We start from the raw sequence: 23,201 nt of genomic DNA on the forward strand, positions 1-23,201 counted from the left end.
TCCAAGGATAGTTGGGAAAATTAAGTGCAATGAAGTACATAGTGTGCTAGGCACATGTATGCTCCCAAGAGCTAATACTTACATGTAATGTAAATTGAAATAATCCCCAGAATGAATGACATTCTGTGTCTCTAATTCTTGTGTTTATATCCCAATTCTCACCTTGACAGTCAAGATCTGATTGTACCTCTGCCTAAGACCAGGGATCATTGAACTTTTTAATGCAAAGGGCCAAATAGTAAATATTTTGGAGGTTGCAAGCTGTGTGATCTCTGTCATGACCACTCAATACTCCAGTTGTAGTGCGAAAGCAGCCAAAGATGATACACAAATGAATGAATGTGTTTGTTGCAATAAAACTTTATTTATACCAACACGTGGTGGGCTGGATTTGGCCCATGAGCTCTAGTTCACTGGGTGCTGAATAAGGTTATTCATTTCTATTGTTATGGTATCCAGGGAGCCACTAATTTGCTTCATCTTGTGTACCAGATTGTATTTTCAAAGATGGTGGAAACAACGTCTTCCATGCTATATACCCTTCATTTTATGAATTTGTACTTCTTCCAGCAAGCAGTGGTGTCTTTGTTCCCTTCTCTAGAATCTGAGCCTGCTGGGACTCTGGGAGTGGTACTAGGTCATAAAGATACCATGCACCCCCTCCCTGTTCTCTTGAGATGCTCATTCTTGGGGCTTAGCTGCCATATGTGAGGAAGCCCAACCAGCCATGAAAAAGCAGCTGACCTGCAGAAGAACCAAGACCTCCAGCCCACAGCCCTGGTAGAGCAGCCAGCCCACGGCCAGCAGCAGATGCCAGCCTTGTGCGTATGCTGCCTTTAAAGTGGATCCTCTAGCCCCCACTTAAGTCAACTCAGCTGAGACTACACGGAACAGAGACCAACCATACTCACTGAACTCAACTCAAATGGCAGATACATTCATGAACAAAATAAATGACTGTCATTCTTTTTGACACATTCAGTTTTGATGTCTAAGTTTGATGTAGTTAAGTATCTCCCCAGGAATAGATAATGAAGAATTACTTGCAAAGGAGTTGAGGGACCCATAAAATTGAGTTGTCGTGGTGCCATGGGGAGGCCCAGCTCAAGTCTCCTCCAGCCCTGGTCACGTCGCCTAAACACTTGCTATGTACTTGTCATGCAAACACAACCTCAAGGCACGTCTCTTACAGCTCCTCCCAGAAAACTGTACTTCTAGACAGAAATCTGGAGCTGCTCCTGGACATCAAGATCAGATCACAGGAATGTTCACTCCACCTTTGTTTGAGGTAGTAAAACATTAGAAACAACTGATAACTGATGATGAAAACTGGAGTTGACATAAAGAATAAGGTAATGTGCTCCTTCCTTCAACAAATACCTATCGAATACTCACAATGTCTTAGGCACCAAACCGGAGACAAAGGCATAAAGGGGATGAAATCCTTGCTGTAGTATCCATTATCCTCTAGATGGGGAATATTGATTTCAACCCAAAATGAAAAACCGGGGTCTATCAGGACTACTGTAGCTTGCCAAATGACCCATGAGCTGTAACTCAAAGAGAAAGAAGGATTTGAGGTCTCCTGGATACAATAACAATAGAAATGAATAACCTTATTCAGCACCCAGTGAACTAGAGCTTATGGGCCAAATCCCGCCCACCACGTGTTGGTATAAATAAAGTTTTATTGGAACAAACACATTCATTCATTTGTGTATGATCTTTGGCTGCTTTCGCACAGCAACTGGAGTATTGAGTGGTCATGACAGAGATCACACAGCTTGCAACCTCCAAAATATTTACTATTTGGAGTCGTTTCTGCTTCCATACAAATTTGAGAATAGTTTGTTCTAGCTCTGTGAAGAATACTCATGTTATTTTGACAGGGATTGCATTGCATGTGTAGATTGCTTTGGATAGCATCAACATTTTAATAATATCTGTTCTTCCTATCCTTGGGCATGGAATGATTTTCCATTTCTTTGTGTCTTCTTCATTTTCTTTCGTATGCTGTCTATACTTTTCAACGTACAGATCTTTTAGCTCTTTGGTTACGTTTATTCCTAGGTATCTTATGATTTTTGGTGCAATTGCAAATGGGATTGATTCATTGATTTCTCTTTCTGCTGCTTCATTATCGGTGTATTGAAATGCTAATGATTTCTGTATGCTGATCTCATCTTCTGTGAATTTGCTGAGTTCCTGTATCAGCTCTAGCAGTTTTTTGGTGGTGTCTTTTGGGTTTCCCACATAAAGTATCATGTCATGTGTGAAGAATGAAAGTTTGACCTCCTCCTTGCCAATTCGTATGCCTTTGATTTCTTTGTACTGTCTGATTGCTGAGGCTAGGATTTCCAGTGCTATGTTTAACAACAATGGTGAGGGCGGACATCCCTGTCATATTCCTGACCTTAGGAAGAAAGCTCTCAGTTTTTCCCCATTGAAAATGAGGGAAATGAGCTGTGGGTCATTTGTATATAGCCTTTATGATGTTGAGTTATGTTCCTCCTATCCTGACTTTCTGGAGGGTTTTTATCAAAAAAGATGCTGTATTTTCTCAAATGCTTTGTCTGCATCTATTGAGAGGATCATGTGGCTCTTATCCTTTCTTTTATTAACGTGATGTATCAAGTTGAATGATTTTCAGATATTGCACCAGCCCTGCAGCCCAGGAGTAAATCCTACTTTATCGCAGTATATAATTCTTTTAATGTATTGTTGGATTTCATCTGCCAGTATCTTGTTGAGAATGTTTACATCCATGTTCATCAGGGGAACTGGTCTGTAATTCTCTTTTTCAGTGGGTCTTTACCTGGTTTGGGAATCAAGGAAATGCTGGCCTCCTAGAATGAGTTTGGAAGTTTTCTTCCATTTCTATTTTTTTGAATAGCTTCAAAAGAATAGATTTAACTCTTCTTTAAATGTTTGATAGAATTCTCCTGGGAAGCCATCTGGCCCTGGAACCTTGTTTATTGGCGGATTTTTGATTACTGATTCAGTTTCTTTACTGACTATGGGTCTGTTCAAATTTTCTATTTCCTCCTGTTTCACTTTTGGTAGTTTATATGTTTCTAGGAATTTATCCATTTCTTCTAGGTTGCCCAATTTGTTGGCATACACTATCTCATAATATTCTCTTATTATGGTTTGTATTTCTGCGGTGTTGGTTGTGGTCTCTCTTCTTTCATTTGTGATTTTATTTATTTGGGTCCTTTCCTTTTTCTTTTTGATGAGTCTGGCTAGGGGTTTTTCAGTTTTGTTAACTGTTTCAAAAAACCAGCTCCTAGTTTCATTAATCTGTTCTACCGGCTTTTTCAATTTCAATATAATTGATATCTGCTCTAATCTTTATTATTTTCCTTCTTCTGCTGGTTTTAGGCTTTATTTACTGTTCTTTTTCTAGCCCCCTTAGGTGTGAGATTAGGTTGTGTATTTGAGACCTTTCTTCCTTCTTTAGGAAGGCCTGGATTGCTATATACTTCTGTCTTATGACCACCTTTACTGCCTCCCAGACATTTTAGACTGTTGTGTTTTCATTTGCATTGGTTTCCATGTACTTTTTAATTTCTTTTTTAATTTCTTGGTTAACCCATTCGTTCTTTAATAGGATGTTCTTTAACCTCCAAGTATTTGTAGTTTTTCCACATTTTTTCTTATGGTTGATTTCAGGTTTCATAGCATTGTGGTCTGAAACTACACGTGGTATGATCTCGATCTTTTCATACTTGCAGATGGCTGATTTGTGATCCATCCTGGAGAACGTACCATGTACACTTGAGAAGAATGTATATTCTACCTTTAGGATAAAATGTTCTAAATACGTCTGTTAAGTCCATCTGGTCCAGTGTGTCATTCAAAGGCATTGTTTCCTTGCTAATTTTCTGCTTAGATGATGTGTCCATTGCCATAAGTGGGGTGTTAAAGCCCCTTACTATTATGGTATTATTATCAATGAGTTTCTTTATAGGTGTGATTAATTGATTTACATGTCTGGCTGCTGTCAAGTTGGGGGCATAAAATTTCCCAATTGTTAGATCTTATTGGTGGATAGACCCCTTCATTATGATATAATGCCCTTCTTCATCTCTTGTTACAGTCTTTATTTTAAAATCTAGTTTGTATGATGTACGTATGGCTACTCCAGCTTTCTTTTGACATCTATCATCTTGATAGATCGTTACCCATCCCCTCGCTTTCAATCTGCACGTGCTCTTGGGTCTAAAATAAATCTCTTGTAGGCAGCATATAGGTGGATGTTGGTTTTCTTATCCATTCTGATACTGTCTTTTCATTGGAGCATTTAGACCATTACGTTCAGAGGGATTATTGAAAGATATGAACTTAGTGCCATTGTGTTGCCTACGGTTGGTGTTTCTGGTGATACTCTCTTTCTAGTCTTTGTTGCTCTTGGTCTTTTTGTTTTGATTTTCTCCCCTCAAAGAGTACCTCTTAAAATTTCTTGCAGGGCTGGCTCAGTGGTCACAAACTCCTTTAGTTTATGGTTGTCTGGGAAAGTCTTTATGTCTCTTTCTATTCTGAATGACAGCCTTGCTGGATAAAGAATTCTTAGCTGCATATTTTTCCCACATTGAATACATCCTGCCACTGCTTTCTGGCCTGCCAGATTGTTGTGAACAGATCTGCTGTGAACCTCATCTGTCTTCCCTTGTAAGTTAAGGACTTTTGTACTCTTGCTAGTTCCATGATTCTTTCCTTGTCTGTGTATTTTGTGAATTTGACTGTGACATGACTTAGTGATGGTTGGGTTTTGTTGAATCTAATGGGAGTTCTCTGTGCTTCTTGGACTTTGATGTCTGTGTCCTTCCCCAGATTAGGGAAGTTTTAAGCTATAATTTGCTCACATAAACCTTCTGCCCCTTTTTCTCTTTCTTCATCTTCTGGGACTCCTTGTTACAAATGTTATTCCTCTTTAGTAAGTTGCTGAGTTTTCTAAGTCTTGAATTGCAATCTTTTGCCTTTGTTTCCCTTTCTTTTTTTCTTTTATTCTTATTTTTAAAATTTACATCCAAGTTGTAGCGTATAGTGCCACAATGATCTCAGGACTAGATTCCTTAATGCCCCATACATTGAGTCCATCCTCCCTCCTAGAACCCCTCCAGTAACCCACTGTTTGTTCTCCATATTTAAGAGTCTCTTACGTTTTGTCTCCCTCTCTGTTTTTATATTATTTTTGCTTCCCTTCCCTTATGTTCATCTGTTTTGTATCTTAAAGTCCTCATATGAATGAAGTCATATGATATTTGTGTTTCTCTGACTAATTTCGCTTAGCATAATACCCTCTAGTTCCATCCACATAGTTGCAAATGGCAAGATTTCATTCTTTTTGATTGTCGAGAAATACTCCATTGTGTGTGTGTGTATACACCACAGCTTCTTTATCCATTCATCCATTGATGGACATTTACGCTCTTTCCACTCTTTGGCTATTATTGATAGTGCTGCTATCAACATTGGGGTGAATGTGCCCCTACGAAACAGCATACCTGTATCCCTTGGATAAATACCTAGTAGTGCAATTTCTGAGCCATAGGGTAGTTCTATTTTTAATTGTTTTCCAGAGTGGCTGCACCAGTTTGCATTCCCACCAGCAGTTCAAAAGAGATCCTCTCTCTCTGCATCCTTGCCAACATCTGTTGTTGCCAGAGTTGTTAATGTTAGCCATTCTGGCAGGTGTGAGGTGGTATCTCATTGTGGTTTTGATTTGTATTTCCCTGAAGATGAGTGATGTTGAGCATGTTTTCATGTGTCGGTTGGCCATCTGGATGTGTTCTCTGGAGAAGTGTCTATTCATGTCTTTTGCCCATTTCTTCACTGGATTATTTGTTTTTTGGGGTGTTGCGTTTGATCAGTTCTCTATAGATTTTGGATACTAACCCTTTATCTGATATGTCATTTGCAAATACCTTCTCCCATTCCGTTGGTTGCCTTTTAGTTTTGCTGATTGTTTCCTTCGCTGCACAGAAGTTTTTTTTTATTTTGATGAGGTCCCAATAGCTCATTTTTGCTTTTGTTTCCCTTGCCTCCGGAGATGTGTTGAGTAAGAAATTGCTGTGGCCGAGGTCAAAGAGGTTTTTGCCTGCTCTCTCCTCGAGGTTTTTTTCTCCTTGAGGATTTTGATGGCTTCTTGTCTTACATTTAGGTCTTTCATCCATTTTGAGTTTATTTTTGTGCATGGTGTAAAAAAGTGGTCCAGGTTCATTCTTCTGCATGTCGCTGTCCAGTTTTCCCAGCACCACTTAGTGAAGAGACTGTCTTTATTCCATTGGATATTCTTTCTGCTTCGTCAAAGGTTAGTTAGCCATACGTTTGTGGGTCCATTTTTGGGTTCTCTATTCTGTTCCATTGATCTGAGTGTCTGTTTTTGTGCCAGTACCATACTGTGTTGATGATTAAAGCTTTGTGATACAGCTTGAAGTCCGGGATTGTGATGCCTCCTGCTTTGGTTTTCTTTTTCAGGATTGCTTTGGCTATTCGGGGTCCTTTCTGGTTCCATACAAATTTTAGGATGGTTTGTCCTAGCTCTGTGAAGAATGCTGGTGTTATTTTGATAGGGATTGCATTGAATACATAGGTTGCTTTGGGTAGTAATGATTTTTAACAATATTTGTTCTTCCAATCCAGGAGCATGGAATATTTTTCCATTTTTTTCTGTCTTCTTTAATTTCTTTCATAAATTTTCTATAGTTCAGTGTATATATTTTTCACCTCTTGGTTAGATTTATTCCTAGATATTTTATGGGTGTGGGTGCAATCGTAAATGGAATCGATTCCTTGATTTCTCTTTGTGTTGCCTCATTGTTGGTAAATAGGAATGCCACCGATTTCTGTGCATTGGTTTTATGTCCTGCAACTTTGCTGAATTCATGGACCAGATCTAGCAGTTTTTTGGTGGAATTTTTGGGTTTTCCATATAGAGTATCCTGTCATATGCGAAGAGTGAAAGTTTCATCTCCTCCTGGCTGATTTGGATGCCTTTTATGTCTTCGTGTTGTCTGATTACTGAGGCTAAGACTTCCAATACTGTGTTGAATAACAGTGGCGAGAGTGGACATCCCTGTCTTTTTCCTGACCTTAGGGGGTAAGCTCTCAGTTTTTCACCATTAAGGATATTAGCATTGGGTCTTTTGTATATGGCTTTTATGATCTGGAGGTATGGTCCTTCTATCCCTACTATCTTGAGGGTTCTTATCAAGAAAGCATGCTGTATTTTGCCAAATGCTTTCTCTGCATCTATTGAGAGGATCATATGGCTCCTGTTCTTTCTTTTATTGATGTGATGAATCACATTGATTGTTTTGTGGATATTGAACGAGCCCTGCATCCCAGGTATGAATCCCACTTGGTCGTGGTGAATAATTTTTTTAACGTGTTGTTGGATCCAGTTGGCTAATATCTTGTTGAGCATTTTTGCATCCATGTTCACCAGGAAAATTAGTCAATAGTTCTCCTTTTTTGTGGGGTCTTTGTCTGGTTTTGGAATCAAGGTAATGCTGGCTTCATAGAAAGAGTTTCGAAATTTTCCTTTCATTTCTAATTTTTGGAACAGCTTCAAGAGAATAGGTGTTAACTCTTCCTTAAATGTTTGGTAGAATTCCCCTGGAAAGCCATCTGACCCTGGACTCTTGTTTTGGGGGGAGATTTTTGTATTACTAATTTGATTTCTTTGCTGGTTATGGGTCTGTTCAAATTTTCTATTTCTTCCTGTTTCAGTTTTGGTAATTTATATGTTTCTAGGAATTTGTCCATGTCTTCCAGCGTACCCATTTTATTGGCATATAATTGCTCATAATATTCTCTTATTATTGTTTGCATTTCTGCTGCATTGGTTGTGATCTGTCTTTTTTCCTTCTTGATTTTATTTATTTGGGTCCTTTTTCTTTTTGATCAAAGTGGCTAGTGGTTTATCAATTTTGTTAATTCTTTCAAAGAACCAGTTTCTGGTTTCATTGATCTGTTCTACCGTTTTTTATTTTTTTGTTTTGGCTCCAATAGCATTGTTTTCTGCTCTAACCTTTATTATTTCCCATTTACTACTGTGTTTTGGTTTTATTTGTTGTGGTTTTTCCAGCTCTTTAAGGTGTAAGTTTAGGTTGTATGCCTGAGACCCTTCTTCCCTCTTTAGAAAGGCCTGGATTGCTGTATACTTTCCTCCTATGACCACCTTTGCTGCGTCCCAGAGGTTTGGGGCTGTGGTGTTATCGTTTTCATTGGCTTCCATGTACTTTTAATTTCCTCTTTAACTTCTTGGTTATCCCATTCATTCTTTAGTAGGATGTTCTTTAGCCTCCAAATATTTGTTACCTTTCCAAATTTTCTTGTGGTTGATTTCAAGTTTCATAGCGTTGTGGTCTGAAAATATGCATGGTATCATGTCGATCATTTTGTACTTGTTGAGGGCTGATTTGTGTCCCAGTATGTGATCTGTTCTAGAGAACATTCCATGTGCACTGGAGAAGAATGTATATTCTGCTTCTTTAGGATGAGTGTTCCGAATACACCTGTTACGTCCATCTGGTCCAGTGTGTCATTCAAAGTCATTGTTTCCTTGTTGATTTTCTGATTAGATGATCTGTCCATTGTTGTCAGTGGGGTGTTGAGTTCCCCTACTATTATGGTATTATTATCAATGAGTTTCTTTATGTTTGAGTTTAATTGATTTATATATTTGGGTGTTTCACATTTGGAACATAAATGTTTACAATTGTTAGGTATTCTTGGTGGGTAGAACCCTTCATTATGATGTAATGCCCTTCTTCATCTCTTGTTACAGCCTTTATTTTAAAATATAAATTCTCTGATATATGTATGGCTACACTAGCTTTCTTTTGGCGACCATTAGCACGATAGATGGCTCTCCATCCCTTTACTTTCAATCTGAAGGTGTCTTTAGGTCTAAAGTGTGTCTCTTGTAAATAGCATATATATATGGATCTTGTTTTTTTATCCATTCTGTTACCCATTGTCTTTTTATTGGAGCATTTAGTCCATTGACGTTTAGAGTGATTCCTGAAAGATATGAATTTATTGCCATTATGTTTCTTGTAGAGGTGGAGTGTTTGGTGGTGTTCTCTGGCCCTTTCTAGTCATTGTTGCTTTTGGTTCTATCTATTTATTTATTTATTTATTTATTTATTCATTCATTCATTCATTCATTCATTCATTGATATTATTTTTTCTACCTTTTCTCCCCTCAGAGAGTCCCCCTTCAAATTTCGTGCAGGGCTAGTTTAGTGATCATGAACTCTTTTAATTTTTGTTTGTCTGGGAAACTTTTTACCTCTCCTTCTATTTGAATGCCAGCCTTCCTGGATAAAGAATTCTTGGCTGCATATTTCTCAGATTCAGCACACTGAATATATCCTGCCGCTCCCTTCTGGCCTGCCAAGTTTCTGTGGATAGGTCTGCTACAAACCTGATCTGTCTTCCCTTGTAGGTTAAGGACTTTTTGTCCCTTGCTGCTTTCATGATTCTTTCCTTGCCTGAGTGTTTTGTGAATTTGACTATGATATACCTTGTTGATGGTTGGTTTTTGTTGAATCTAATTGGAGTCCTCTGTGCTTCCTGAATTTTGATGTCTGTGTCTTTCCCAGGTTAGGAAAGTTTTCTTCTATGATTTGTTCACATAAACTCTTCTACCCAAGTTTCTCTCTCCTCATCTTCTGGGACCCCTATGATTCTGATGTTGTTCCTTTTTAGTGAGTCACTGATTTCTCTAATTCTTAAATTGTACCCTTTTGCCTTAGTCTCTCTCTCTTTTTCTGCTTCATTGTTCTCCATAAGTTTCTCTCTATATTGCTGGTTTGCTGCTCTGCTTCATCCATCCCTGCTGCCGTGGCATGCATTGGAGATTGCAGCTCAGTTATAGCATTTTTTAATTATTCCTGAGTAGATTTACTTCTTTTATCTCCGCAGAAAGGAATTCTAATCTATTTTCGACTCCAGCTAGTAGTATTATCGTGATTCTAAATTCTTGTTCTGACATCTTGCTTGTATCTGCGTTGGTTAAGTCCCTGGCTGTCATCTCTTCCTGCTCTTTCTGTTGGGGTGAATTCCTTCATTGTCATTTTGAAGATAGAAAGAAATTAATGAGGTAAACAAAATTTAAAATTAAAAAAATTAAATTAAAACAAATTAAAAACAACACACACGCATACATAAAAATCAAATAAATGATGCAAGATCTAGTTGTGTTTGTGGTCTGGGTATTGAAAGGGGCTTGATAGATTAGAGAGAAAAAAGGGAAAAAGAAAAAAAGGGAAACGTTTGAAAATTTGAGAAAATGAAAACAATGAAATAGAATAAAATGAAATGATAAAAGTAAAATAGAATTTGAAAAATTTATACAAAACTAAAAAATATAGTAGACAAAATTAAAGAAAAATATTTTTAATAAAATTGAAAATAAAAAGAAATTTTTTTCTCTTCCTATATTCGAGAAAAAGACAAAAAGAAAAGAAAATTGAATAGATGGGCCAGCAAACAGACTGTAATATGATTGAAATTACATCGTTTTCCCCTAGAAGTCAAACTACGAAGCACTTTTTAGTTTGTAAACTAAGCAGGTGGAGAGACTTGTGGTTCTTAAAGAGTGAGGTTGACCCATTTGGGTGGGGCTTGGTTTAATGGCTCTGTTCTCCACTAGGTGGCGCTGCTTAGCTTACTGGTGTGGATTGTTGTGGCGCTTGTAGGTGTGTATGCGCATGCACAGCAGGGGTGAAAATGGCATCACCCAGGTACCCAGTCTCTAGTATCAGAACTCTTTTCTCCCCAGTCAGCAATCGTTGAGTTGTGTGGTCCAGGTTGTGCAGATTGTTGTGTTAATCCTCAAGTAAGATTTCTAGGTGTGCAGGGTGGTTTAGTGTTGATCTGGCTGTATTTTATGGATGTGAGACACAAAAAACTTGCATGCTGTTCCACCACTCTGGATCCTCCTCTGTTTCCCTCTTTTTTTTTTTGTTTCATGAATTTCCATAATTTTATCTTCTGTATCCCTGATTCACTGTTCTGCTTCATCCATCCTCACCATCATAGCATCCATTTGAAATTGCATCTCAGTTACAGCATTTTTCATTTTGAACTGACTAGATATTAGTTATTTTATCTCTGCAGAAAGGGATTCTCTGGTGTCTTCTATGCTTTCTTCAACCCTAGCTAAATCGTGGTTTTAAATTCTAACTCAGATTTCTTACTTATGTCTGTGTTGATTAAATCCCTGCGTGTCCTTTCATCTAACTTTTGGGGTGAATTCCTCCATCTTGTCATTTTGGAGGAAGAAAAAAGTAATAAAATAAAGAATAAAAATTTGAAAATTAAAAACAAAAGAAAAAATCAAATAAAGGAAGCTAGATTCTAAGTATGTTCTGATCTGCTTTTTGAGAGAATCTTGATAGAAAAGGAAAAAGAAGTTAAAATTTTGTTTAAATTTAAATAATAAAATAGAGTAAAGTAGAATAGAATAAAAAAATTTGCTCTTCCTGTATTCAAGAAAGACAACGTAAAGAATGATAAAAGAAAATAACATAAAGTAAAACAGAAGCAGAGAAAAAAACAGATAAACAAGGAAACAAAATGAAACCCAAGTGAAGCTAGATCCGGTTTCCCTTAGAACTACAACTTTGAAGCACACCGTACTGTGTAGAGTAAGTGGGTGGAAAGGATTTGTACTGGCCTTCTAGGGGATATGCCTGGAGGGCGCAGGTGGGTAATGGTCCGTGTAACAGTTCCATTTTTCACTTGGTGGCACTGCCTGGCTCACTGGACTGAATCAGTGTGAGTGTGCTAGAGGTGAAAATGGCTTCACCCTGCTCTCTTGTCTCTGGCGTGGGAATTTTGCACCATCACAGATATGTGATCAAGCACAACTTCCTTTGTCTCAGGCCTCTGTCCACTCCCCACCTCTACCCTGTACATGCCCAAGCTGTCTGCCTGCCAGGTGGCACCTCCCTCCTTATCTCCAATGGGTCTGGTTTTCAAAACCCCACAACTCAGAGACCCCAGGTCTTGGACCTGTGCTGATTTTATGGGGGAAGGTCTTGCAGAGCAATGGCCAGGTATCAACTTGTCCCAGAAAATGTGTGCATGGTAGCAAAGTGACAGAGGCTCAGAGTTTACGGTAAATCACAACACACAACTGGTGCCAGGTTTTGCTGCAATCAGCTGTTCTCTTTGGCCCAATATCAGTAAACATGGCAGCTCTCTGGGACCCGCTGGGACGTTTGCCCACGGGAGGCTGATTGCCACTACCATACACACTCTGACCAGGGAAACTGCTTCTCCCCATATGGCACACAGGTCCCTCAGACCATGGTGCCTTCTCTCAGGGATTTACTTTGCTTCCTCCCTGGAGCACCACCAGGCACTGAGCACTGAAACATCAGTTTCTGCACTAGACTGTTTATAGAAAACTGGAAGTACTGCAACCCTCTGCCTTTTTCCCATCAATGGTTTTGAGGAACAGATTTCTTATCCAGTCCACTGTGAGTGGTTTCATTCTTTCTCACATTCTCTCCAGCTACTTTCAGGGGGAGTGCTTTTCTTGCATGACTCTAATGTGCGAAACTCCCCTTTTCTCTTTCTTTCTCTATCCTCTGTCTATAAAATCATCTCCCTACCCTCCACACAACCTTGGCTTTTCTCACCCCCAATGCAGCTCTCCACACCATATTCCTTTCAGGTTCTTTTGCTCAAATTGTGCAGATTTTCGTGTTAATCCTCAGATCAATTTCCTAGGTGTTCAAATGGTTTGATGCTGAACTAGCTGTGTTTCAGGGACAAGACAGGCTCAGGGTCCCCATACTACTCCACCATCTGAACTCCACTCTTGAGAGCGAGAATCCCAAGCAGACTCCACACCCAGAAAGAGCCCAAGGTGGGGCTTGATCTCACAAATGTGAGATCATGACCAGAGCTGAAATTAAATGAAGACACTTAAGTGACTGAGCCAACAAGGCACCCCTAGAGATCCACATGAAAGAGAGCATACACACAATGCTGGCAAGCTGCTGTTGGCCATGGGCTGCTTGCTGCACCAGGGATTCAGCCTGGAGGTGTTGGTTCTTCTCCATGTGAACTGCTTTTTCATGGCTGGTTGGGCTTCCTCACATATGGCAGCTAAGTTGCAGGAATGTGCATCTCGAGAGACTACGGAAGGGGTGCGAAGTATCTTTATGACACAGTGCCACCACTCTCAGAGTCCCAGCATGCTCAGATTCACGAGAAGGGAATGTATACAGCACTGCTTGCTGGAAGGAGTACAAGTTCACATAGAATGAAGGCCATATGGCATGGAAGACGTTTCCACCATCTTTGAAAATACAATCTGATACACAAGATGAAGCAAATTAGCAAACCCTTTCTGTGTCCAGATATAGATGAATGTTCTCAAAGCCCCCAACCGTGTGGTGCCAACTCAGCCTGCAAAAACCTGCAGGGGAGATACAAGTGCAGCTGCTTGCCTGGTTTCTCTTCTCCCACTGGAAATGACTGGACCCCGGAAAAGCCGGGTCATTTCTCATGCACAGGTAATGCTCTCAGGCATGGGTCTTGGGTGGACAGTGACCACTAGTGGGCAGTGTCTCTCACCTTAGCCACACAATCTTTGGTCTGCTCACTCTCTTCCACTGCTCCTCAGACATCGATGAATGCCTCTCCGATGGGGTCTGCCCAGAGCATGCTGAGTGTATCAACTCCTTGGGAAGCTACAATTGCAGCTGCCAGGTTGGATTCATCTCTCACAACTCGATCTGTGAAGGTATAGACGACCTGCTTTTCTTTATGTAGCTACTCAATTTTTAACAACCACCTCACTTGATGATGCTGTGAGATTAGAAACTATATTCTTCATTTTGGGGGTGAGAAAATTAAGGCTCAGACCATTGAAGTAACTTCCCCCAAAATACACGGCTACTAAGTAGAAGAGCCAGGATTGGAACTCCAGTCAAGGGTCTACTCTGAGTGCAGCAGTGGGTCAGGCAATACTTGAGAGCAATGGCGGGGGAGGTAGGGGGGTGCTGTGTCCCATGAGCAATAACTTTCAAGGGGGATGCTGGAAATTCCTGGAAACATTTTTGATTGTCACAACTGGTGGTGGCGATGGGCTCCTCTTGTCTAGTGAGGAGAGGCCACAGATGCTGCTAAACACCTTACAATGCACAGAACAGCTTCCCTACAACCAAAAATAATCTGGTCCCAGATGTCTTTAGTTCTGGGACAGAGAAACTGCGTGATAGGGTGAGCTCAGACTCAAAATTCAGAACTATTTCCTATCATGTTTTTGGTTCAAGACCTCAGGGTTACCCTCAACCCCTACCCCATGCCTTACATACTAAATCAGTCATCATAGCTTGGGGAAATTACCTGCTAAATACGTCTTGAATCTCTCCATTCTTCCTCATGCTTGGTTCGGGCTTCATCATTAGTTTAGCCATGTCCTCCCTGGGCCTGTCCTTCCTCCATTCTGGTCCCCTCGAATCCATCCTTCCAAACTGCAGCCAGAATTTGCTCACAAGAAGCAAGGGCTCCATCTCCCTGCATCTGGTTGAGAACTATTGTTCTCCATGCTCGTTTGTAAGGAAGGTGACACCATCAAGCAAGGCATGGAGTGATCCAGCCCTTATCACATCCCCTGGGCTTGGAGTCAGAGATATACGAGGTCCTCTCTGATTTTTCTGATACATTTGTAGCAGTAGCTATTGCTGAAAAACAGATCACCCTGAAAGTCAGTGGCTGGAGACAAGCATAATATACGTGGTTTCTGTTCTGTGCATTGGAAATTTAGGTTGGGCTCTGCTGGTCACTTGCTTGCATCTGTACTGGGCTTGTTCGTGTGTCTGTGGTCAGCTGTGAGTCAGCTTGCTCATCTCGGCTGGGCTGCCTCACGTGTCAGGGGCTCCTGTGGGATGATCCATCTCTCTTCCACCTTGTCTCTCCTTCTTCATTAGGTGAGTCTAGGGCTTGTTCATGTGGCAGAAGCAAGCAGCTTAAAGAATGAGCAGAAGCAAATAAGTCTCTAGAAATCTAAGACTTGGAACTGGAACGACATCATTTCTACTGTGTTCTTTTGGCCAGTGAAAGTCATAGGCCAGATTCAAGCTGGATTCGAGGTGTGGGGAAACAAGCTCCCATTATAGAGGAGGAGTGGCAAAGTCACATTGCACCACACCATCTGCATCCCATGATGTGGGTGCAGGGAGGAGTAAAGGAGCACAGCCATTCTATGTTCATCTGTCTTGAAGCTATTCACCGCCCTCCACTTCTTTATTTTGGGCCAGAACTTATTCTCATGGCCAAACCTCAGTGCAAGGGAGATGAGGAGTAAGGGGAGAACATGCACAGTGAATCTGTTTGCAGTCTCCTATTCTCATGTCTTCATCTGCTTTGTCTTGGGTTTTCATCTCCACTGACCAGACGTGGATGAATGTGCTGACCCCGCAACTTGCCCGGAGCACGCAACTTGTCACAACAGTCCTGGAAGCTACTCTTGTGTCTGCAACCTAGGATTTGAATCCAGCAGTGGAAACATGAGCTTGCAGGGCCCAGGAGACATATGTGAAGGTCGGTGGGAAGGGTTTGTTAGGGAACCTGGTCCAAGTCTGCATGCAAAGACAACAGTGGTGGGTGAGGGGTCAGGATGTCTGGGCTGAGCTCAAGGACCTCATCTGCTAAGCTGATGCCAAAAATTGCTCATCCATTCACTCATGCACTCATTCAACAAATACTTCCTGAGCACCTACTATATGCCAGGCACTCTTCTAGAGCTGGTGGATACAGCACCAAATAACATAGGCAAAACGATTTGTTCTCCTAGTACTCATCATCTAGGGTTAAGGGAGATAGAGAGCAAAATAAAGGCATGGCCATATGTGTGCCAGGAGTATCTGAAAGAAATAAAGATAAATAAGGCAGGAAAGGTGCATAGGCAGCATGGGAGTAGGGGTCAACTTTTAGTAGAGAGAGTGGAAAGGAAAGGCCACACTGAAAAGTTGATATTTGAGAAAAGACGTGAAGGATATGAGGGAGTGAGATATTTGGTATCTGGGGAAGGGTGTTCCAGGAGGAGGGAACCACAGATACAAAGGTCTGGAGGCAGGATCCCAGCCAAGGTGCTAAGCTCTTCCGGACATGTACTCATTGTCTGCCCAACAACCTGATGGTATTAGTGGTGTTTTATGCCCATTTCATAGATGAGGAACCTGAGCCTCCATCGCGGTAAAACAACTCTTCCATGGTCAAATAGCTAGGAAGTAGGGGAGTCAGGATCTGAACTGGCCATCATTGACTTGAGTCCAAATTTCCAGACTCTGACTCAAGACCACCTGGGAAGGTGTCATCTAAGAAGTCCAGAACCAGACTGAACCTGATTTTAAATCCTGGTGTGCCTTTCACAGGCTGTGTGACTCTGCACAATTGTAACGCCTCAGTTTCCTCATCAGAAAAATGGAAGTAATGTTAGTGTGCACCTCACAGGGCTGCCGTGAGCATTCCTCAAGCAGGTGCATATAAGGGATGTTCCTTAGTGTCTGTCACAAAAACTCAACATATTAGCAGTTAATTTTTTATTTTCGCTAACAAGTACTTACCTCATACTTGTTAATCTCCAGACTCTGCTCTGAGTCCTTCACAGATGACACCTTATTCAATGCTCCAAACAACCCTATGGGGGAAGAACTATTATTATCCTTGTCTGACAGATGAGGGCACTGAGACACACAGAGGTGAACTCTCTTGCCCAGTGCATTGTCAGCTCAGGGCCACCAGAACAAAACACTGCAGACAGGGTGGTTTCAACATTGAGATCTATTTTCCCTCCATTGTGGAGGCTGGAAGTCTGAGACCACAGCTGGGTTCTGGAGAGGGCTGTCCTCCTTGCTTCCAGATGAGTGACTTCATTCTGGGGTCATGGACATGAGTTCTGATTTATCTCCCTCTTTTTATGCGTACTAATCCCATCTTTTTTAAAGTTTATTTAGTTGTTTTTGAGAGAAAGAGAGAGCTCACAGTAGGAGCAGAGAGGGAGAGAGAGAGTAAGAGAGTGAGAGAGAGAGTGGGAGAGAGAGCGAGAGAGAGAGAGAGAGAGAGAGAGAGAGAGAGAGAGAGAGAATCCCAAGCAGGCTCCACACTGACTATACAGAGCCAGATGCAGGGCTTGAACCCACCAGCTGTGAGATCATGACCTGAACAGAAACCAAGAGTTGTATGCTTAATTGACTGAGCCACCCAGATGCTCCAGGGCACGAATCCCATCTTAAGACCTCACCAACTTAATCATCTTGTGAACTCCTTTTGTCCAGATACCGTCTCACCGTGTGGGGGATGTAACGTATCAATCTGGGGCACATATTTCAGTCCACAGCACCCAGTAACACACAGTCTATAGGGCCAGAGCCAAGCTTTGAGCCCAGGCTGTCCATGCTTTGCACCCCTCCACTTGGATGCCTCTCAGTCATTATTATTATTACTGATAACATAGTATTTCTTAGGGGGAGGAATTGAGATGTATCAAGGAACGGGGGCCAGGGAGTTCAAGGCTGAGGGAGCAAACAGTGAGCCTTCCTGGACCTACAGGTAATCAGTGAATCTGGATCAGGAATTACTAAGGGGTTAGCAAGGAAAGTTGAGTTAGGTGAGCTTAGGTGGGTCCAAACTCTCAGAATCTCATGTGTTCTAAAGAGGAGTTTGGATTTTATCCCGAAGCGTGGAGAGCCTCATCAAAAGATTTGTGTGGATCACATCCTGGCTCTTTGCACTTCCTTTCAGCAGTGTTTAAGAGGGTGCGAGCAGAGCCAGGGAGACCCACTGGCTTTAGTCAGGATGGGGCTGTGCATTGCCATGGCCTCAGCATCCTTTATCCTTTTGACTCAGCCTAGTTTTCTGCTTAGATGTGGACGAATGTGCCAGGAACTCAACTCTTTGTGGCCTCAGCTCAGTGTGTACCAACACCCTGGGGGAATACCATTGCTCCTGCCTGCCTGGGTTCTTTTCACCTGTTGAGTGGACCCCTGAGAAACCAGAGGATTTCAGATGTACAGGTAATGCTCCCAGCCATGCTGAGGACTTTTAATGGATGTCAACGTACCCTGAAGAGAGTGGCTTACAAACAACCCTTTCTGCTTGCTCATGATCCTGTGGGTTGACTGCATGGTTTTGAAGGTGGGGGTGGGCACTATGATGGCACCAGGTCTAAAATGGCCTCACTTATATGGCTTGTAGTTGGTGCTTGGCTCTGGGTGGGAGCTCAGATAGGCCCTTCAGTTTTCCTCATGGGCCTGTCCACACCAAAATTTTGGATGGTTACTACTGCACTTGCAATGGAGGCTTTCTGGCCAACAATGGACCGATGCAGTTCAGGAACCCAGGAGTGACATGAAAAGTTGAGTACGCACCTCCGCAACACCCTCCGCCATTTTGTAGGATAATCAGGTGGAAGCTGGCTGGGCAGTGGATGTAGGTACTTTTTTTTGTCCCAAACGTAATTTTCTCTCCCTCTCCTTCCCTGACTTCTTTCCATTCTTTTTCCATAGTGACAATGATTCCTGTTCAATCAAAATTCTAACCTTTTGGAGCTGACATTAAGATGAAAATAGAAGTGAAAATCAATATCCAGAATTAACCACTGATTTCATTTTGGGAAATCTTTTGGTTGTCCCTCCATGAAGGAAACAAGAACTTTTAACATTCGCTGAGCACCAGGCCCCCAATGAAGGGATTTATGTGCATTTTTACATTAAATTGAGTGTAGGCATCCTGATGATCTCCACTGTACAGATGAGGACACTGAGGCTTGGAGTGCTGGAATGAGCTGTTCACGGCTGTGTGGTTGGGCTTGCCTCCAAACCAAGTCTTTCCAACTCTCACAGCAGTTTCTGAACCAAGTCAACCCTTTGCCACACTCTAGTTGTGCCGTGTTGGGGAAACGTATTTACCCTCTCTAGGCCTCAATGTTTCCATCTGCCGAATGAGCGTATAAGAGTACCGACCTCCAAGGATAGTTGGGAAAATTAAGTGCAATGAAGTACATAGTGTGCTAGGCACATGTATGCTCCCAAGAGCTAATACTTACATGTAATGTAAATTGAAATAATCCCCAGAATGAGTGACATTCTGTGTCTCTAATTCTTGTGTTTATATCCCAATTCTCACCTTGACAGTCAAGATCTGATTGTACCTCTGCCTAAGACCAGGGATCATTGAACTTTTTAATGCAAAGGGCCAAATAGTAAATATTTTGGAGGTTGCAAGCTGTGTGATCTCTGTCATGACCACTCAATACTCCAGTTGTAGTGCGAAAGCAGCCAAAGATGATACACAAATGAATGAATGTGTTTGTTGCAATAAAACTTTATTTATACCAACACGTGGTGGGCTGGATTTGGCCCATGAGCTCTAGTTCACTGGGTGCTGAATAAGGTTATTCATTTCTATTGTTATGGTATCCAGGGAGCCACTAATTTGCTTCATCTTGTGTACCAGATTGTATTTTCAAAGATGGTGGAAACAACGTCTTCCATGCTATATACCCTTCATTTTATGAATTTGTACTTCTTCCAGCAAGCAGTGGTGTCTTTGTTCCCTTCTCTAGAATCTGAGCCTGCTGGGACTCTGGGAGTGGTACTAGGTCATAAAGATACCATGCACCCCCTCCCTGTTCTCTTGAGATGCTCATTCTTGGGGCTTAGCTGCCATATGTGAGGAAGCCCAACCAGCCATGAAAAAGCAGCTGACCTGCAGAAGAACCAAGACCTCCAGCCCACAGCCCTGGTAGAGCAGCCAGCCCACGGCCAGCAGCAGATGCCAGCCTTGTGCGTATGCTGCCTTTAAAGTGGATCCTCTAGCCCCCACTTAAGTCAACTCAGCTGAGACTACACGGAACAGAGACCAACCATACTCACTGAACTCAACTCAAATGGCAGATACATTCATGAACAAAATAAATGACTGTCATTCTTTTTGACACATTCAGTTTTGATGTCTAAGTTTGATGTAGTTAAGTATCTCCCCAGGAATAGATAATGAAGAATTACTTGCAAAGGAGTTGAGGGACCCATAAAATTGAGTTGTCGTGGTGCCATGGGGAGGCCCAGCTCAAGTCTCCTCCAGCCCTGGTCACGTCGCCTAAACACTTGCTATGTACTTGTCATGCAAACACAACCTCAAGGCACGTCTCTTACAGCTCCTCCCAGAAAACTGTACTTCTAGACAGAAATCTGGAGCTGCTCCTGGACATCAAGATCAGATCACAGGAATGTTCACTCCACCTTTGTTTGAGGTAGTAAAACATTAGAAACAACTGATAACTGATGATGAAAACTGGAGTTGACATAAAGAATAAGGTAATGTGCTCCTTCCTTCAACAAATACCTATCGAATACTCACAATGTCTTAGGCACCAAACCGGAGACAAAGGCATAAAGGGGATGAAATCCTTGCTGTAGTATCCATTATCCTCTAGATGGGGAATATTGATTTCAACCCAAAATGAAAAACCGGGGTCTATCAGGACTACTGTAGCTTGCCAAATGACCCATGAGCTGTAACTCAAAGAGAAAGAAGGATTTGAGGTCTCCTGGATACAATAACAATAGAAATGAATAACCTTATTCAGCACCCAGTGAACTAGAGCTCATGGGCCAAATCCCGCCCACCACGTGTTGGTATAAATAAAGTTTTATTGGAACAAACACATTCATTCATTTGTGTATGATCTTTGGCTGCTTTCGCACAGCAACTGGAGTATTGAGTGGTCATGACAGAGATCACACAGCTTGCAACCTCCAAAATATTTACTATTTGGAGTCGTTTCTGCTTCCATACAAATTTGAGAATAGTTTGTTCTAGCTCTGTGAAGAATACTCATGTTATTTTGACAGGGATTGCATTGCATGTGTAGATTGCTTTGGATAGCATCAACATTTTAATAATATCTGTTCTTCCTATCCTTGGGCATGGAATGATTTTCCATTTCTTTGTGTCTTCTTCATTTTCTTTCGTATGCTGTCTATACTTTTCAACGTACAGATCTTTTAGCTCTTTGGTTACGTTTATTCCTAGGTATCTTATGATTTTTGGTGCAATTGCAAATGGGATTGATTCATTGATTTCTCTTTCTGCTGCTTCATTATCGGTGTATTGAAATGCTAATGATTTCTGTATGCTGATCTCATCTTCTGTGAATTTGCTGAGTTCCTGTATCAGCTCTAGCAGTTTTTTGGTGGTGTCTTTTGGGTTTCCCACATAAAGTATCATGTCATGTGTGAAGAATGAAAGTTTGACCTCCTCCTTGCCAATTCGTATGCCTTTGATTTCTTTGTACTGTCTGATTGCTGAGGCTAGGATTTCCAGTGCTATGTTTAACAACAATGGTGAGGGCGGACATCCCTGTCATATTCCTGACCTTAGGAAGAAAGCTCTCAGTTTTTCCCCATTGAAAATGAGGGAAATGAGCTGTGGGTCATTTGTATATAGCCTTTATGATGTTGAGTTATGTTCCTCCTATCCTGACTTTCTGGAGGGTTTTTATCAAAAAAGATGCTGTATTTTCTCAAATGCTTTGTCTGCATCTATTGAGAGGATCATGTGGCTCTTATCCTTTCTTTTATTAACGTGATGTATCAAGTTGAATGATTTTCAGATATTGCACCAGCCCTGCAGCCCAGGAGTAAATCCTACTTTATCGCAGTATATAATTCTTTTAATGTATTGTTGGATTTCATCTGCCAGTATCTTGTTGAGAATGTTTACATCCATGTTCATCAGGGGAACTGGTCTGTAATTCTCTTTTTCAGTGGGTCTTTACCTGGTTTGGGAATCAAGGAAATGCTGGCCTCCTAGAATGAGTTTGGAAGTTTTCTTCCATTTCTATTTTTTTGAATAGCTTCAAAAGAATAGATTTAACTCTTCTTTAAATGTTTGATAGAATTCTCCTGGGAAGCCATCTGGCCCTGGAACCTTGTTTATTGGCGGATTTTTGATTACTGATTCAGTTTCTTTACTGACTATGGGTCTGTTCAAATTTTCTATTTCCTCCTGTTTCACTTTTGGTAGTTTATATGTTTCTAGGAATTTATCCATTTCTTCTAGGTTGCCCAATTTGTTGGCATACACTATCTCATAATATTCTCTTATTATGGTTTGTATTTCTGCGGTGTTGGTTGTGGTCTCTCTTCTTTCATTTGTGATTTTATTTATTTGGGTCCTTTCCTTTTTCTTTTTGATGAGTCTGGCTAGGGGTTTTTCAGTTTTGTTAACTGTTTCAAAAAACCAGCTCCTAGTTTCATTAATCTGTTCTACCGGCTTTTTCAATTTCAATATAATTGATATCTGCTCTAATCTTTATTATTTTCCTTCTTCTGCTGGTTTTAGGCTTTATTTACTGTTCTTTTTCTAGCCCCCTTAGGTGTGAGATTAGGTTGTGTATTTGAGACCTTTCTTCCTTCTTTAGGAAGGCCTGGATTGCTATATACTTCTGTCTTATGACCACCTTTACTGCCTCCCAGACATTTTAGACTGTTGTGTTTTCATTTGCATTGGTTTCCATGTACTTTTTAATTTCTTTTTTAATTTCTTGGTTAACCCATTCGTTCTTTAATAGGATGTTCTTTAACCTCCAAGTATTTGTAGTTTTTCCACATTTTTTCTTATGGTTGATTTCAGGTTTCATAGCATTGTGGTCTGAAACTACACGTGGTATGATCTCGATCTTTTCATACTTGCAGATGGCTGATTTGTGATCCATCCTGGAGAACGTACCATGTACACTTGAGAAGAATGTATATTCTACCTTTAGGATAAAATGTTCTAAATACGTCTGTTAAGTCCATCTGGTCCAGTGTGTCATTCAAAGGCATTGTTTCCTTGCTAATTTTCTGCTTAGATGATGTGTCCATTGCCATAAGTGGGGTGTTAAAGCCCCTTACTATTATGGTATTATTATCAATGAGTTTCTTTATAGGTGTGATTAATTGATTTACATGTCTGGCTGCTGTCAAGTTGGGGGCATAAAATTTCCCAATTGTTAGATCTTATTGGTGGATAGACCCCTTCATTATGATATAATGCCCTTCTTCATCTCTTGTTACAGTCTTTATTTTAAAATCTAGTTTGTATGATGTACGTATGGCTACTCCAGCTTTCTTTTGACATCTATCATCTTGATAGATCGTTACCCATCCCCTCGCTTTCAA

General features: G+C 41.1%; 1 protein-coding gene and 1 long non-coding RNA gene across 11 annotated transcripts in view; both read left to right on the forward strand.

Annotated features, from left to right (window-relative positions):
* The window catches only part of ADGRE1 (adhesion G protein-coupled receptor E1), an 88,394-nt gene that overhangs the window by 26,177 nt on the left and 39,016 nt on the right, over nucleotides 1–23,201 (forward strand). For 9 of the 10 annotated variants that reach the window (XM_081791451.1, XM_081791454.1, XM_078443475.2 and 6 more), the window contains 4 exons: nucleotides 13,389–13,544; nucleotides 13,655–13,774; nucleotides 15,430–15,576; nucleotides 17,901–18,050. In XM_081791451.1, coding sequence (XP_081647577.1) covers nucleotides 13,389–13,544; nucleotides 13,655–13,774; nucleotides 15,430–15,576; nucleotides 17,901–18,050 — 573 coding nt within the window. The remainder of the gene's footprint in view (nucleotides 1–13,388; nucleotides 13,545–13,654; nucleotides 13,775–15,429; nucleotides 15,577–17,900; nucleotides 18,051–23,201) is intronic. The other variant, XM_081791455.1, reaches the window with a different exon arrangement.
* LOC132675625 (uncharacterized) lies at nucleotides 9,162–12,942 on the forward strand. The gene is made up of 2 exons (XR_009608826.2): nucleotides 9,162–11,984; nucleotides 12,054–12,942. It is a non-coding gene; the product is annotated as an uncharacterized LOC132675625 (long non-coding RNA).

This window comes from Panthera onca, chromosome A2 (assembly GCF_046562875.1).
Source record: "Panthera onca isolate mPanOnc1 chromosome A2, mPanOnc1 haplotype 2, whole genome shotgun sequence".
NCBI classification, from domain to species: Eukaryota; Metazoa; Chordata; class Mammalia; order Carnivora; family Felidae; genus Panthera; species Panthera onca.